The sequence below is a fragment of the Anoplopoma fimbria genome, chromosome 15 (assembly GCF_027596085.1).
Source record: "Anoplopoma fimbria isolate UVic2021 breed Golden Eagle Sablefish chromosome 15, Afim_UVic_2022, whole genome shotgun sequence".
NCBI lineage: Eukaryota > Metazoa > Chordata > Actinopteri > Perciformes > Anoplopomatidae > Anoplopoma > Anoplopoma fimbria.
In genome coordinates this window covers 16863631-16882355 of record NC_072463.1, presented here as the reverse complement: position 1 = coordinate 16882355, position 18725 = coordinate 16863631, and the positions used below count along the sequence as shown (strand labels likewise).

The window sequence follows — 18725 nt, the reverse complement described above, 5'->3', positions numbered from 1 at the left end:
GGGAGGGGAAGAGACACTGTCACTGTGTTTTCAGCTTGCAAACACAAAAATATTATTAGTGTTAGCAGACCTTGACATACATGGACTAGACACTAAGTGTTACCCAAACTGCACCTGCTGCCGTGTCATCCGCAGATAACGATAGCATAAGTGGTTGAAAATAATTGCTCGTGGAATGCTGTTTTCTCTGAACCTGAAGTCTACGAGATAATAAACGACGAATAGTAACATTAAGCACTTCTATGAACTGCTGAAGCTAAGTGATCTTTATCTTGCCCCCTTACTTTGAAAAAACAAAAACATCTGAAGAGTCAGTAGATCTTCCCCCAATAACCACCCCTCTTTCACACACACATACCCACGCACACACACATTCAGGCCTGACTGACACAGCACTTAGTCAGAAGGAACCACCCAGACGAGGCTACCAGACCATATAGTCATCAGTCTTAAACGTAACGGATAAAGAAAGAGAAAGACAGCTTTTGTAGGTGAGAGTGTGTGTGTGTGTGTGTGTGTGTGTGTGTGTGTGTGTGTGTGTGTGCAGGATGTGAGAATAAGTGAGGCATATCTGCTGCATGTCTTTTTATCCAGACCACGAAGAACTAACCAACACACTTAGCGCCCTTATCACTTTGATGTCCCGTTCAGGGAGATGGTAAGAAGAAAAAAGAAAAAAAACTCTGTACATGCCTTTTATGTAGACACAGACATGTACAAATACACATGTTCACACACACACACACACACACACACACACACACACACACACACACACACACACACACACACACACACACACACACACACACACACACACACACATATGTGCACATGCTGTACATGTGAACACACGTTAAATGTCAGACGTGAGTCCGGATGAGGGCTATGCCTCTAATGGGATGGAAGAGATTTTAATGTAACTATCAATGCACCAAAACTGTGTGCAAACCGGCATGTATACATTCTGTGGTTTTCTTCCTGGCATCTCTACAGAGTAGCCTAATGTGAAGTAATGGCTGGATTTGAATATTTTATCACTATATAAAGGGGGCAAGGCAGACGGACCAATATGGATTTTGCCCGTCCTTTCTCTCCACTGACCCATGGGCAATATATCTTCCCTCGGAGGCTGACCCATGGGTAAAGTTTCCTCTCGTTTACCGCTCTGTCCATTTGTTTGTGCCCACCAACTCCCCTCTGTCCTGTCTTTACGAACTGTATAGAAATATCTCGCATTGACAGCCCCCAACACACTTGCATACAGTAGCACAAAGGTCACGCCGCCGCGCATTGATGCACAGACACGATGTCTGAACGCAGGCAGTTACTAATTTCAAAAATCCCTCCTGTCTAAAGCCAAAGTGCAGCACAGAATGGCACTATTTTGTTTTATTCACAATCACTGATTAACAGATCTGTTGGATTTTATATTTGTGTGTTTGTGAGAGAGAGAGACAGAGAGAAAGACATGAGACTGCTATGCTGTTGCTGCTCCCCAGTTGTTTGTTTTCCCGAGCATTAAGGACGTTGGACACCAACGGAAAGGACTGTGTGTGTTTGTGTGTGTGTGTGTGTGTGTGTGTCCAGTTCCACCCACCGGCCCACCAGTTTGCTCCGTGCCGTTACTCAGAAACATGGGTGGACACACGCCGACACAAACTCTGTAATATCTTTTTTATTCACACTCACATGTGGCCAGTCTGCCTTCTCTTTAAACACTGATGGAAGGAATGAAGGTCTGCGTTCTCACTCATTTTTCTCTCTCTCTCTCACTCATACACACACACACACACACACACATATACACTCACAGGCTCCATCGCCCACATAGACACTGTGGCTACTGTCTGTTCCAGGCCAGAGCAGGGGCGGCCCGGGGAAGCAGCCCCTCCAAATATAGCCCCTATATGTGTCCTTGTGTAGTTATTAAGAGATTTACACCACCTCAAACGGCTGAGGTCAGGGAAACGATACATCCCACCGCTCTCTGGTCGGAAAAAAAAAAAAAAAAAGACAGACGGCAAGGGGGGAAAAAATAAAAAACGATAATTGGTCAGTTTTTCTGCGGCCAGTGGTGGTCTGAGATGAATTGGCTGGCTCTTTAGGGATGAAAGTGATCATTCAGCTGCCCACAAACACACACGTACACACACACACACACACACACACACACACACACACACACACACACACACACACACACACACACACACGAGCTGAGCTGTGGATCGCGTGGCCCGGTTCCAGCTGGCAGGGACGCACAGCATTTGGCGACACACTGTTTCGGAGCTTCCAGTAGGGGGTTTAGTGGGCTGTGAGAGGGTGATCTTTTTTTTTTTTTTTTTTTTTTTTTTTTTGAAAGGGTCGGAGGCCTGGGGCTCATTAACACCACTAATCAACCGGGAGGTGGCTGCAAACTTTCTTTTCCCCTTCACCTCTATTTTTCCCTCTGCCTTTGTCTATTGGGTACTTGTCATAAGGAGGGCGGCACACACACGCATTTCCTCTCATCTTTAAGACACTTTGTAACTGCCATAGAGATTGTGATAAGGCTCCATATTTCGCCCTACTTTATGTGCATACCATGATAGGCAAGTTTAGATTAGATTTAGTTCAGAGGCTTGCTATGATTATAACTATAGTGAAGGAACAGGGAACTATTTAATCATTATTTTCTTCTATTTAGTTATAAAAAAATGGAGTTTGGGCTATTTATTTTAAAGTACACCTACACTTTTTATGATTTAAAGGGATATTAAGAAATTCAATTCTGCTTCTCCTGCACATTGACAGTGTTATTCACTGTAGAAAAGTTTTTGTTTTTTTCGACTATCGCAATCACTTTAATCTCTGCAATACATCCCCAAAGACACTCGACCTGTACCTTCCATTTAAACCTTGTGTTAATGCGTTCTCTTCGGCCAGTTGACCCTGTCTGTAGCCACGGTGTTTCTGCTCCGACCGCCAACATTTGACTTCTACTCTGCAGGTCCGGGGGGCCAGAGGGGTGCCGGCGCTGCACACCAGCCCCATTTCAGAGGGGTTTCTGTGGTCGGATGAATATTTAATGTGTCAGGGTGCACTTAGGAGAGAATGCCCTTGTTTTTCTCTCTATGATATCATAACCGCAAGATAGAGCTGGGAGATGGGGGGTGCCAATGCACACATGAAGCCCTAAACAGCAGCGCTCAATAAGCACCCAGAGCCGAAATGGATGCTAAAGATTGTAGATTTACTAGCCTCCTCTCAGAGTGGCGGTCGCATCATCTGAAAGCATTATGGAAGTGTATGAAGAACAAATAAAATGCTTGATATAAAATGTCTGGTATTAACGATGCAGGCGATGGCTGTGTTTCAAAGAAATGGGTGTGCCGTTCTCAGCCCTGCTTTGTTTTGTGTATGTGTGTGTTTGTGTGTGTCTTTTTATTTCCTGATAGTGTTTTATCTTTGCTGCAGAATAACTTGAGATGTTACTTTGCTCCTTTTTTTGCTTTGAAGCGCACCCACAAAGATCAAGCGAGGTGAAAAGCGTGAAGCAATTTTTTTTGTGAGATCGCACCCGGCGCTCTAAAACCCGACCACATGAACAGCAGACTCCAGTGAGTCTTGCCCAGCCTTCCCTTCCACAAAGCCCGTATCAGCTCAACACAGAGACAGTGTTTGCTCAGCGAGGTGACAGCCAGGCCTCAAACGCAGACGCCACAGCTGAACGATCACCCATTACGACCCGCTTCCTTTCCTTCATCCCCCCCATTTTTTTTTTCCTCCACTTCTCCTCTCTTTCTCTCTGTCTGCCTCTGTCTACGTTAAAAGAAAGAAACATATGTTCCCCGTCCAAAAGGGAGACACATTAAACACAAGCTCTTTTTAGTAAAGGGCTGGGCGCTTTTTTCAGGGGCAAAGTGAAACTCTATCCGGACAGCAAAGGGCAATACGTGCTTTGGCCTCGGCCCAAAGCCTGCACTGAATATATTTGAAGTGTAAATATTTGTATTCGATGTATAAATGGACTTGATAGGCCCCTGATAACAGACTAGAATTGATTTGGAGCGCATGCATCTCACTTAACACTGAAAACTATGTCTGGACTGTAAAGTCTATGTAAGTATGCTATAGGATTACACACAAAAATGTCTGGGCATGGTAAGAAGAATTTGTGAGTCCAATATGAAGGCTGCTGTGTTGGTGGCAGATTGTGATGGCAGCCTTCTGTAGGTTATAACGTGTTTGAATAATGTTGTGTTGGTGAGTCAAATCAATAGTACCACAACTTAAACTACATCTATCGTTACTCTTAAAGTAAAGCCATGTTTTATGTGTTGAAAGTGAAGCTGTGAACACAAGATCAGCCTGCTTATCTGACTCTTGGATCCCCGCAGTGCGACTTGGGGTGACAGTTGAACATGTGTTGCAGCGAGACCTACTTGCCTGCAAGCAGACTTCCGTTTGCCCTCAACAGACACTGGGGACGTTTCAACATCTGTTGAGCAAAGACATGTACACCTGTCTTCCTCTTCCTTCTCGCTAGCAGACCTGAACCCCCAACGTTTTCGTTCCCACCCTGCTTCTTTCCGCCACTCTGTCTTATACTTCCCTTATCGTCCTATTACTGGCACCGTAGAGCAGCTCGCAAAAAAAAAGCATCTCTGCAGCAAGGGTGTTTTCTTGCACCGTGTTTTCCAAGGCCACCAATCAAGCAGTTGGGTATTTACAGTGGGACGAATCAAAGTTCTTGTTTTTGAGGCTGACCCTGAAGGATGTGGGTTTCACCCTTGGCTGGTGATTGTGGCTGTCTCGTCTGGGCCTAAATGAGTCGATGCTAGCCACACACAGACATTACCCTACTTTACGCTCATTTACATAACACACTTGTAACAAGTTGAGTGTGAATGCATTAAGTTTTAACAGCTTTCTCATTACCATGGATTGAACTTGCACTATTTATTTCCTGGTACATAAACTACTATGAGTTGAGGCCTGTCATAAACATGGCAACACGGAATACACTGGCACGGGGGGTTTCTAAGCTTTCAGGAGGGGGTCGGTAAGAGTTTTGGCCTGCTTTTATCAGTTTTACCCTCTCTGACCACAGCTGGGGGACCGTCTACTCCCCGAGGCAGATGCGTCAGCCTCTCTCTGGGGACATCAGCAGTGTGAAAATCCCCCTTGCAGGTCTGAAAACAAGCTGCTTACAGCGGAAGTTGCTACATGAGACTGTTTGAGCAAAGAGCGCAGCCTTCCTTTTCTGATAAGGGGATAAAGCTCTTTGTGTGTGTCCGTTTGTGTGTAGGTGTGTGTGTGTGTGTGTGTGTGTTTGTGTGTGTGTGTGTGTGTGTGTGTGTGTGTGTGTGTGTGACACAGAAGCAGTGCCACACAAGGACAGCCCCACTGCAAGGCAGGTTGAGGCAGGCAAAGAGGATGAAGGGGTGCCAAAATAAGGCCCAGTGCACCCGGATTCTCTGACAATACAGCAAGGCCCGTAGCACATTGAGAGCAATCATCCCTCTTTTGTCCCTCAGTTCTTCATGTGTGTGTGTGTGTGTGTGCGTGCGTGCGTGCGTGCGTGCGTGCGTGCGTGCGTGCGTGCTTGCATGTGTGTGTAACTGTCTTCTACTCGGGAGTTGAGGCGTGTTGGGGTTGATATGGCTGGTTTTTTTCAGGCATTTTTGGCTGCTTGCCAGCAGACTTTTGTAGACCCTAGTGCTGCTGCTACTTCTGCTGCTCTGGCCTTGTCGAGCACAGAAAGCCCGTTTGGCCCCCGGTGACAGCTCATATTAAAGCAATAAGCTGCTTCGAGTGTGTGTGTGTGTGTGTGTGTGTGTTTTTTCTTTATTGTCGACTGTTGTGCGTGTGTGGGAAAGGAAGGCAAGCTGCCGTTGTCACATACATCAATGCAACGCCAGCAGATGTGTCAAACGACTTCGCGTTCACACCTTTATGCATGCTAGCTCACGCAAAGTGATGTGCAGCAGGCGTGCATTTGCCCCTAAACATGCACGCATTTACACAGAATGAGATATGATATTTCAGGTGGGTCAAAGCAAATGTGTGAAATGTGAAATGTGTGAATTTTCCACCGTAGGAGCATGCAGAAACTCTATTTGTCGAATGAGTGGACCGCTACAGCAGTGTTGAGGTCTCAAAGATTGACCTCTTCATTTTTTTGCGATGTTTCCAAGGCTTCCCTCCCTGTTTACCCAGAGGATTACAACCTCCTCCGCTCCTGGAAGCAAAAGAAAGACCTCGCTACACCTATTATTTGCTCACTGTTCCTAACCATTAAGGCCTGAAGAAATAAATATCCAAAACCGCAGGGTGGTGGTACACAGCGTCTTTTCCAGTAACCAGCAGGTGCCTTCTTCCCACAAACCTCCTCCGCCCCACACCGCCCCCGTCCCCACTGCCCCAACACAGAAACCGGTTTATTGTCATAATGCAGTGGGGGAGAAAATATTCCTCCCCTCATGGGCCATTTATTTTTCTAAATGCAAAACGGAACTTTTATTGAATTACAGCTGAAAGGTCGTAATGACTCCCTCCCCTTATGGGTCAGTGTAAATAAGGAAGAGTGAGCACACACAGAGTGGGCATTTTACTTCCCCTCATAGGTAGGTAAACAGGAAAGACGCTTGGCTGGTGAGTTTAGAGGGGAGTGGGTGGAGAGACGTAGAGGGAGCAGCGGCGTTGGCTGAGCTCGTCAGTGATTCTGAGAAAACGTCTTCTACTTGCATCATCAGGGTGAATTAGAAGCACTGTCTGGGCCCTCTGTAAATAATTCGGTAGTTCCTTGTACGCCCTGCTGTTCTATCTGGCGTCAGCAAATACAGGGTGGAAATTTTTGTCTGAGTGGAAAGAAATAAAGGGCATTTCGCCCCGAGGCTATTGTGTGTGTGTGTGTGTGTGTGTGTGTGTGTGTGTGTGTGTGTGTGTGTGTGTGTGTGTGTGTATGTGCCTGTGCCTGTGCGTGTGTTTGTCTCCAACAGTCATCAACTGGCCCGAGGAGGGGACATCGCGCTGCTTCAAATCATTAGACAATGTTCTTCTTTTTTCCTGTTTTTAGCAGAAACTTGTGAATTGACGCTGCAGCAACATGCCGAAGAGCAAACAGAAGCAGGGAGGGGAGAAAAGGAGAAAAAGTGCTAGTAATGGGTATATTGTCTCTGTTTATGTCTCAGTTTAGCTGAGGTATTTAGAATAATTAGCTCTGCTTTCACAGGAAAGCCATAGTACAAAAGCCTTAGTAGGATTACCAACAGCTGTGTGTGTGTGTGTGTGTGTGTGTGTGTGTGTGTGTGTGTGTGTGTGTGTGTGTGTGTGTGTGTGTGTGTGTGTGTGTGTGTGTGTGTGTGTGTGTGTGTGTGTGTGTGTGTGTGTGCAGCCCTCAAAGGGAGTTGGCCTCAGAGCTTCTCGATGTGGTTAAGGTGGCAACAGTGGTCAAAGAGCTTTCATCTCAGTCCTTTATTTACCCTCCCACAACAAAATTTGATTATATTACAGATGCTTTTATGTCAGTTGAATCACGCTTTAATGACTCTGACGGCAACCCTTCCTGCATTTATTCACATCTAACATAAAGAGACATGAAGATGTCTCACAAAAATAATTAACGGCGTAGTGTAGTTGCTTGTCTCTAATTCATAGACATCTTGCACGACTGCCGAAGGAAACTGTCCTCATACGGCGCCCATCGCAAGCCTCAGACCTCAGAATGTGACAAAGTTCCTGTCTGAAATCAGTCCAAACCTATTCAATACGCACCGCTGCATTCCAGCTGATTTATCAGTTGGCCAATGTTTGCTCAGCTTCTAATCACTGAAGCCAAGAATGACGCGTATGGAGTGACCCCAGGGAGGAGGAACGCCGCGGTTAGCATCCTCCAGTCACTGCAGACGCCACAGAGCGTCGTTTCTCTGAAGAAGACATAAAATCTCCCTTTATCGGTTCCCATCTGTCTGTCAGTGATAATGAGGCAGACTTATCTTTTCCACCATATCCTAAATTAGTTGGTCATGAGTTTGTTGGTTGAGATTAATCACTATTACTGTGTGTGCTTTTTGTGTGTGATAGTGTGCTTGCGTAGGCCACTATGTCTCCAGGTAATACATCTGTGAGTTACGGCGAGCCGTTAGCGGTCAGGAAAGCACCCAGCATCAGACTTGCCACCGTTTTTCCCCCTCCCCTGGCACTGATACACCTGTAGGCCTTTCTTTCAAAGACACCCATCTCCATTTTCAAACATCAAAGTTGCCTTTTGAGAGAGCAATTCGCACCGAGGGCGAGCCTTTCATGTGATTTGTGGAGCGCGGGCGTGGCCCGTGAGGGGGCGGGTGGGGGGGGGGGGGTGAACTTAAAGAGATGGACGCACCTGGCAGGTGTACGCACACTCGAATGCATAGGCATCAACACGCATGCTGCCCTTTTTGTTTACTTTACCGAGAGACTGCAATATCACAGGAAAAATAACACAGCAAATGTCATTGTTTGTCTATTTGCATACTTTGTACAGTCTGTGTGCCAAATGCAAATAGAATCAACCTGCCAACTCCAACAGGCACCCCCGCCGCCCTGACCTCCACCCCACCACCCACCAACCCCCACCCTACCACAACACGCCCGCCATTCTCCTCCTGGAGCTCTGCGAACACACCCAGTCGAGTAAATAGAGGCAACAAAACACGACAGCACTTGATTTCGGTGGATGTGTGGGCCCATGGGTGGGGAGGTGTGTGAGCTCTGCCCGAATGTATGCAGGTATTGCATGGACACTATATAATTGTGTGTGCGGTTATGGTGTATTCATGTGTATCATTTTCAAGTCTCATCAGACAAATTGCCGCAATGACCTCACTACAACAGACTTCCACATCCTCAACATTCAGCAAACAACTGTCTCTCATTTTCTGTGTCTTTAACTTTCAGATAAACACTAAATAAGAATTTGCTGACTTGCCTGTACAATTTGACCTATTCTTAAACAAAAAAAAAAAGAAGAAATTCTTTCTAATTATCTGATCAGATTCAGCGGTAAAATTCTGCGTCACACACAAAAGCTCAAGCTCTGAGTGTTGATTTTCACACACTGATAGCAGCCTTGAATCTGCACACAGATATTCAATAAAATAACTTTTTTTGATGGTGTAAGTTTAACTAACTCTACACATCTGTATACCTGCACATCTATATTTGTAAAATTGAAATACTTGAGTACACACACACACACACACACACACACACACACACACACACACACACACACACACACACACACACACACACACACACACACACACACACACACACAGTGTCATTATTTCTGAACATCGTCTCAAGCTGAAAATATGTCCGACCCCCCTTTTTTCTCTCTGGCCCAGCCTGACCTGCGGTGAGTTCATCTTTTCTTCCCGGGGACTGATTCAGTTCAGGTCGAGAGATACAGAAATACAAACAGCCCCCCCTTCCTCCCCCAGTGGGTATATAGGCAGCGGATGATGTCATATGTAAGTGAGGGAGTGAGATGAGCACCGAAAATATAGTTGTGGGATTAATTGGTGAGCATAACACCGCAGGGTGCACCTAGTGTGTGATGAACTGGGAGGGTCTCGACACTTCAGTCATAGGCTTTTCTTTTTAGCGCACCATGCTATCTCTCTCTCTCTCTCTCTCTCTCTTTCGTTGTTATATGTGTCAGAGCTGGAGGTAGAGTTTTCAGTTGCAACAGTTTTGTTTCCAGTTTGGCCTCAGCAGAAGTTTGATAATAAAGTATGACAGATACAGATACATTGGGCGGGGCGGGGGGAGGGGGAGTATGGTGCCGGATGTGTGATGAGGAAATCAGCAGCAGGGGAGACAAAAATACTTAGCTGAACATTTAGCCTACTTTCTGTTGAGGAACAGAATGCTGTCTGTGTATGTTCATATCCATTTATGTGTATGGGCATGTGAATAGATTAGTACATTAGTGTACACATTCGTGCCCGTGTGTGTGTGTGTGTGTGTGTGTGTGTGTGTGTGTGTGTGTGTGTGTGTGTGTGTGTGTGTGTGTGTGTGTGTGTGTGTGTGTGTGTGTGTGTGTGTGTGTGTGTGTGAGTCTATCATACTGCTCAAGTGTTTTCCGAAGGCATGGTGTCCTTTTGTTACTTCGCCGCCACAGTCCTGTCCGTCAGGTTCTCCTGACTGGATCAGTAAACATTAATAAAAACCTCCTCCCTCTGTGCCAACTCCTGCCGCGGCTCGGCCGGCAGCCATGCAAATGCAGGCCCTACACAAACAGCCTGTAAGGGCCCGGCCCCAGCAGCCCGCCAGCCTGTGGACAGGTGAGCCCAGCGACGCCAAGTCTGTCTTCAGGCTGTCTGCACTGGACCGATGATGAAGCTAAAGCAACATTGTGTGGCATTGCATGGCGATCAGAGCAGTGTTGGAAGATATAACCATCTCTGAGGATGAGATTGTTAATAATTTAAAAAAAAGCTTTCATGTGTTGGCAAATGAAACTAATTTGCCAACATGTTGGCTCCAAAATGACATACAGCCAATATAACGTGGTGCCTTGTGGTTAGAGAAGAATCTGATTATTTTTATGGCCCTAATAACGTCTGAATGGTAGTGTGTGTTCTTCGACTTTGGCGGAACATGACTGATATTAGACTTTTAGAATGTGCTTCTTGTTTATATATGAGGTCCTTTATCTCATCTCGCAAGTGATTTCTATTTTGAGGCTATTTGAGTCCTCCAATACACGGAATCAGACTGTAAGCTCATCTCCGCCTCCGACCTGACAGCCCGTTAAAAACAAATGTAATGAGTAACATAAATAAGCTTAATCTATTAATTGTGATCAGCTGTTTTTAACTTCCTGGTTGAGGCTGGATCTTTTTTCACTGCAGAGAAACTGGATGTATTATTCATATATTGCAGATAAGCTTAACATTTGCACAAATCAAATACTCTGTGGTTCCAAGGGGGTTCAGCTGAAGAAGCTTCTACTTCATATTGTAACTTTATTCTGATGCTTTAAGCCTTTGCAGAAGTTTATTTCCTGTCATTCTACGAATTCCCTCTCAGCACCGTGTAACAGAGTTTAATGGAGCCCTAAATTCCTCCTGCCCTATATTAAACAGTGTCACTTTATAGCACCCAGCGCCAGTGTAAAAGTAGCACGGCCACGCTGACGCCTCAGCTGGAGCTGCAACATGTCGACAGACAGACGGGAGACAACCTTGATGTACACAGTTATTTCAAGCTGAGACACCAGCAGATGTACTCGCGAATGCATTTATGCACCGACACACGTTTGGCTTTTTTTTTTTTTTTTCTTTTAACAAAAGACGATCAGATTGAAACCACACACACACACACACACACACACACACACACACACACACACACACACACACACACACACACACACACACACACACGTACAGTGTTTATAATTATCCTCCTCCTTTGCAGTCACTGTTCTCTTTAATGCGTCTGCAAATAGCGTCCAGCCTGGCAGTGGGTGAGCGAGGGGGAGGGATGGGGGGATCGATGCCCCTCTTTCTGTGCCCCTCGGCTCACTCTCTGCCAACCATACCCCCCCCCCCCCCCCCCCCCCTCCCTATCTCATGTAGCACTCTCTCTTCCCCCTGCTGTGGTCTGTTTTGACTGGGCTAAATCCACCCTGTCCCGAATACCCCCTCCGCAGACGCGAGCACAAGCCCCAGCTATCCCACCCGTTTGGAGACCTCTAAAACCCCCGCACCCTAGAACCATTATAAACCTCATCCCTCCATAGGTAGACATGAAACCCTACCCATCTCGTCTATCTCGCCTTGAGCTTGCAAGTAAAAAAAAAAAAAAATGAATGCACAGGGCCCCTGCCTCATGTGAGCAACCGTCCTCTCCGCCATCCCTCACACCAGCAGCATTAAACCACATGAGAATGGAGCTGCGGCTGAGCGGTGGCGCTAACAGCTTTAGCACGCCGGGGGCCTCCCTGCCAGGGCCTAACAGTGGACGGAGTCTGCCCTGTGTGAAATCAACGAGCCACTTATGCGGTCGGTCAGGTAGCTTCGACCCCCATCTGACCAGCACTGGGGAGGGGTAGGGGTGAGGAGGAGGAGGAGGAGGGAGGGGGGGGGGGGGAGGGAGTGGAGTAGAGGGGAGGGGGTCGACTGAGCTGAGCCACCTGCGGCTTGGAGACTCACTCAGCTCCTCTTAGTGGTCTTGGGTTATGCCTTAATATGCAATATGCTTTACAGTTTCCTCTGACTGGGCCTGTCCCTGTGCCCCCCTGCTGCACACACACACACACACACACACACACACACACACACACACACACACACACACACACACACACACACGCTGCACCACTATACTTGCCAGGACAATGCACTGCCCTATATTCATTCTCTGGAGGCTTAACCATAACCGCTACATGCCTAACCCCAGTCTTTATTTCTAATCTTAACCCCAAAACCAAGTCTCAACCCCAAAATATATCTAGTGGAAACCCAATTTTGGCACATGTGATCGTGTGAACAGATTTTTTAACCTCCTGGGTCTGATGAAAGCAAAACAAACGCACGCAAACAAACAGTGTTAGATTGTCATGCATCATCTGCATATGACTCATGCAGTTCTTTTAGCATGAAGAACACACACACACACACACACACACACACACACACACACACACACACACACACACACAGGCACTCTTTCAAAACCAGGAATAGCTGCTTCTAACTGGGTGGCTATGCAACATTCTCATTACACCACAATGCGTTTTTAGTAAGAACAATAGTAGCGTTGGTGTTTTTTGTTTTGTTGTTTTTTGTGTGTGTGTGTGTGAGAGAGAGAGAGAGAGAGAGAGAGTACTCACTGCGCGGTTCTCGGGGTCCATCCACGGTGACTTTGATGGCGCGGTGGTAAGTGGCCACTTGTGGCGGTCCGGTGAACACGGTGATGGTCAGAGTGAAGCTCTTTCCTGCAGCACAGAAAACATAACCATGAGATTTATTCAGGACGTGTCATCTCACGTTATAAACGGCCCTTTCCAAGTTTCTGCAATCTATTTGTTTTTCTCTTGTTCGCAACAATACCTCGCTTGTTCAACCTCAAATCATCCACCGGGCCTTTGTCCCGCTAAAGCCTTTGAATTAAGGAAGGAAGGAGGAGGAGGGGGAGAGAGAAAAAGAAGAAAAAAAAAAGAGAGGCATTGGACCACCTCTTTTGATGGTCGGGTATGATTTCGATTATTGAGACAATGTGTTCCAGATTGTCCGAAAGGGTTTTACAGCGTATAGTTTTATTGTTCGACAAGGAGCAGGATGTTGCTGGCATCTGCATCAGAGTCCGCGCAGAGGAGATGGAAAGGCCGTTTCCCCGATGCTCGTCCCCGGCACGGAGAAAGGCAGCTCTTGTTAAAAAGAAAAAAGAAAAAGAGAGACTGCGTGGGAGGAAAGAAGAAGAAGAAGAATCCTCGTGTGGGGGTGTTCATTCATTCATTTTCCGTAAACCTGCTTATTTGTTGACTACATAAATGAAAGTAGAGGCTACTTCTTTTTTTTTAATTTTTATTAATTGGAAACCCCTTTTCTTTCTTATCAAATCATAGCTATTTTAATATTTAAAAAAAAAAGCATTTAAAAAAACGTCCAGAAGAGGCTCCAAATTCTAGGCTTTCATTTTTTCTATTTTTTTTATTTCAGGACATTTTGTTATTTATGTCTGATATTATTTGATGTTTTGATATAGACAATATAACACAAACAAATATTGCTCAACAGGCCAATGCATTGACCACAACATTTCACCCTGCAAGCCGGCCTGTTGCTGTTGTTTGACTTATTTTTAATACAGCACACAAAAGCCACGATAAAGACTTTGATAGGCTTTGGGTGACAAGGACGCAGGACGTGAGGTGGTTTTTGATTTTTTGATTTATTTATTTTTAATCCACCCCTCAGATTTACACCACCTGGATAATAATTTATACTCCACTGGATTAAGAAAAGTACAGTCACATCGCAACTGTCCACTGTGACGCAGACCAGATGTTTCGGATGACACACATGGAAGTCAGTTTGCAAAGTGATGGCACTCGCTGTGCCCACACCAAAATGATTCCATGGTCTGAACTTTAAAAAAAAAAAAAAAAAAATATTTATAATGGACTACATAGATCAAACAGATACTTTAAACGCAATATTTAAATAAGTATAAGCGTTTTATATGTGTACGTCTGTGCAACGTATCTGGTGTCCTACACGTTTGATATTTTTCACATTTATTAAGAAATAATAACATGCTGTCAGTTGTCAGACGTTCCCAGAAATATGAGCATACATTATTATAAGCGCGTTCCCAAATGTTTTCTGCACATGGCATTACAATCAGTTGTAGCGGTGTGTGTGTGTGTGTGTGTGTGTGTGTGTGTGTGTGTGTGTGTGTGTGTGTGTGTGTGTGTGTGTGTGTGTGTGTGTGTGTGTGTGTGTGTTTGGGCTCACCTCGTCCGCTCCTGCCCACAAAGCGCAGGTCGTTAAAGCGGGCCACCTGGTTCTTCATCACGGCGGAGGCGTTCCTCAGCTCGGCCGAGTAGTTCTCGTCGTTCCCGGCCATCACGGTGACCAGAGTCCCGTCGGGCACGTCCCCCAGAGCCACGACCTGCACAGGAGACAGCGGCCGGTCACGCTATAGGTCACCAAAGCAAACACGCACTGCGCGGCGCCTAAAACCGCATCCGACTCCCGCAATAATATTAAGCAGGGGAAATCCTCCTAATTTCAAAAGTATGCCAGCAAAATGACATACATTACATACAAAAAAATAAAGCTCGGAGATTTCTTTTAAGTAGACAGCCTCAAGTGTAGTTAAATGACATTTAAAAAAATAATATTATAAAATGTGTAATGCATCTGCTTCATTATCTACTGTATCGTTGTTATTTGTTTTCCTCATGCTCTAATCGGACCTGATCCAAAAACATGATTTAGATAATTCAAGGTTAAATATCAATACGAGGCACAACTATAAAGCACCAAACTCACATCCAGATAATATATAATACAGATTTGCTCAGACGTCTTTGTAATTTCAGCCCTCTCATCTGTAATCATTTCTAGTCAGATTAAGGATGCTGTTACTTTGGATGGAGCCGTTTGAAGCCAATGACAGCAGAGTTTATCCATCCCGTTTCATTTCTTTAATAGTTTACGCAAATTAAAACCAAAAGAGAAACTAAAGAGCACAACTTTCAGAGCCCGCTATTATGCAAAAAAAATAGTTTCCTCAATAAAAATGTGTCTGCTTGGTCTTAACTCGTTCTTTTTAATGGTGTTAAAGTAAGAAAACCACAGAGTGCGTCATCAGAATAAAACTATATTGAAGTAAAATGAGAAGCCATGTGTCTTGCCTTGAACGCCACGGGGAGCGTCTTGTTGCACCTCCAGTGGGACGGGAGGACAGAGCAGAGGAAGTTGGGGCTGTCGGTCCTGACCAGCTCGCCTGCGTGGTCCGCCAGGACGTCCACCACGTTCCTGGAGTCCGATCTTGACCTGAGGGGCCCCGGGGTGGCCATGGCCCCGTTGCCGTCTCCAAGCTTACAGGGGAAGGACGTGGAGGGCGGCGTGAACCGTCTGGTGGTGGGCGGCTCTACGGGAATATGCATCACAACAGTTTGGGTCAGTGCCACCTGACCGGGTTGTTTTAGAAGAGCTGGACTCTTTGGAGGAGAAAAACCAGTTTCTTTGTGTGTTTTTTTTTTTTTGAATGTATTTTCCTCCAGACGCTGGTGGTCTCAGGAGTCCGGCTGTGTGAGCGCAAAGGATGGAGCCTCGTAGACCTCAACAGAAACAATAAACTCTGATGGCTGAGTGCTCGATCATCTGCACAGGATGTGACAGCCCGAGGAGCATCAAGGTCGCTCTGTTTTATACTAACTTTAAAAAAACAAAGTGTCTGTTAGGGCCGAACTTGTCTTTAATCGGCGCTCTTATCAGCCGCACACTTGGTGGCCAGTTTCAGCCGCGTGCGTGTGTACAATACAGCGACACCACACCGCAAACTACCTGAGCTCTTACTTTGAAATCTCAAACGAAGTCAATGCAACTTCAAAAAAAAGATATTATTGCCGATGAGTGGCAATCTGTTGGCAGCAATCAGGTAATCCAGCCGCGATGCAGAAAGTTCGACAATCCTGTTGACTGGTTTAACTCGGCTTTACTTTTCTTTTCTTTTTTTTTTTTTTTTTTTTTTTTTTTTAAAAAGAATGATAAAGCATCGACTGATCAGCCAACTTTTCCAGACGCCTCTTCAGATCTCACCAGACTCCTCTGGGACAACAACAACAACAACAACAACAACAAAAAAAAAGCGTAAACTAAATGTAATCAAGCCCGACTACCAACAGCCAAACTACTGCAGCACATCAGAGTCCTTTCCTGGCGTAAAAAAAGTTCTTGCAACTTTATCCTCGCTGGATCTCTCCCTCCACAACGACAGCCGACGTTACTCTGTTATAAGTGTGGAGAAGTTCCGTCGCTGGAGCTGAATTTCCTTTAAAGTTATCCTTTCAACGCGGGGTTTGTGTGGAGGGAGGGAGGGGGGGTGCAGGCAGGAGCCGCGAGGCTGGACGCAGTGCAGAGTGCCGCGATATTATTTTACCCGAGTCATTTTAGTGTTTAGTGGTTGGGAGTGTGGAGATGATTTCAACCAATGAATGTACTGGGCTGGGCTTTCAACAGGCCAATCAAAATCCCCGGTGCTCCTTCCTCAGCCCTGCGCTGTTGTCACACACACACACACACACACACACACACACACACACACACACACACACACACACACGAGCTGAATTATTGATACATATCTGTGCTTTTCTCTATGCTCGTGTTTTTTTTGTTTTTTTTTTCAGACTGGCGTTAACGCGATGCAGACAGAAATAAGGAGACAGTGAGTTAAACGACGGGACACGTGTATTATATCATTTTTTTACAGAGCTGCATGAAATATGTATTATTTTTGATCATAACCAACAACATAAGCACCGTTGGTATTAGATAAATAATCTATTAATGAGTAAGATATTCACAGGGATGGATTAAAACGTTAAATAATTATTCATAGTTTAGTGAAAAGGAAACTGTGTGTTGTTAGAAATGATCAGCCTCACATGGAGTCAGTTTACTAAGTACAATACTATTTAAACTGCACCTTTATCTCTGACACATTGGTGTGTCACGGCCACGTCTCTGACCCATTTTTTTTTTTTTTTTTTTTTTTTTCTTGAGCTGTTTATAATTTATCTAAGGAAGGATTTAGACTGCAGAGGCCTGTGGTTTAACTTTCATTTATTCCTTTTTGAAAAAAAAAAAAGCTATTATATCCGGCGGCTTTTTGCACCTCCTCTCCAGGTAAATAACACTTTCATCAAGTGAAATTATGGATGGAAGACAGATCCGTATCACTTTAATTGGCTGAGCTAAATGAAGAAGATAATTAAAGAAAACAGGCAAATACGTTTCTTCCACATCAAAAGACACAACTGATCCTAATGACTGTGTGTGTGTGTGTGTGTGTGTGTGTGTGTGTGTGTGTGTGTGTGTGTTGTGTGTGTGTGTGTGTGTGTGTGTGTGTGTTGTGTGTGCGTGCGTGCGTGCCAGAGACTGATTTCATTAGAACCCTGAAATGATAAAACAGTCACATCAAATGACGGCACACCCTGCAGATCCTCCGCCATGCTGCTTTCTGACACTAGTTGGCGCATTTGCCTTTTCAATCGCTGTCAGCTCAGACAGTCTGAGGCAGGCGTTTCACGTGTGCAGAGAGAAAAAAGAAACTTTTATCTGTGATCTGACATAGTCGGGCACCTGAATTAATTTAACTGTATAGTCAGTTTAAACAGCATCGTGTGTGAGGCGTTCACGTCGCTCAGAGAAGCACCGGAGACATTTTGTTTTCGGATCTGTGTTTTGAGTTTTTCCCCCAAATAAACAATAATCTGTAATATTGTGGAGGGAATTAATTATTCTGAAAGCTTTGACATTTATTCGTTAAATAACGGCGCGCTGAGTCAACATGTATGTTTCTAAATGTAGGGGATTCATTGGTTCATTGTGTCTTTTGCAGATTTTCGGACGTGGCTTAAAACACTCTACAAATGATCCATGCCGGGTGTAGGGAGCACTGACAGAGTTAATTATGGATAAGATAGTAAACATTATTCTGGAAGATTTTTTGCGATATGACTGCTGCAGATATTCATCTAGAAATTCTTGATTTAAAAACAATTCAAATGTTTCAAACACACCATTAAAAAAACACCTAATGATTTAAATTGATTTACCCAAACAGGAAATTGAAATTAATAGAAATATTGAAAAATTCGTAGGTTTTTCCTTCAAACTCATATTAAAATGCATGCAATCTATCGATGTTCAGATTTTTATTAATAACACAATTTAATCTCGGCGCATGCCGCGGTTTTTAAGTTGTTTACTTGCATGAGAATAAATTAAGTGCAGTTTAGTGGCGCCAGGAGTCATCGGAGTGGCTTCACATTTTCCCTTCATTTCCCCCCATCACACTCAATTAGAGTGACAGAGATGCAGAGAGAAGATTTCAAAAGTTTGAAATAAATAGACAATTCCTGATTACAGAGATGTTCAAATAAGGCTGTGATATTAAAGCTTTCTTTTTTTTTCATAATTAGTTGCTTATGTGGGATCAAACCTGGC

The 18725-nt window shown here is 44.9% G+C and overlaps 1 protein-coding gene across 1 annotated transcript in view; it reads right to left on the bottom strand.

Annotated features, from left to right (window-relative positions):
• runx3 (RUNX family transcription factor 3) overlaps window positions 1-16621 on the bottom strand; it is a 31368-nt gene extending 14747 nt beyond the window's left edge. The window contains 3 exon segments of the mRNA XM_054613254.1: window positions 12872-12976; window positions 14499-14655; window positions 15404-16621. Of these exon segments, the coding sequence (XP_054469229.1) occupies window positions 12872-12976; window positions 14499-14655; window positions 15404-15658 (517 nt within the window). The 5' untranslated portion in view covers window positions 15659-16621.
• Between the last annotated feature and the right edge of the window lie 2104 nt (window positions 16622-18725).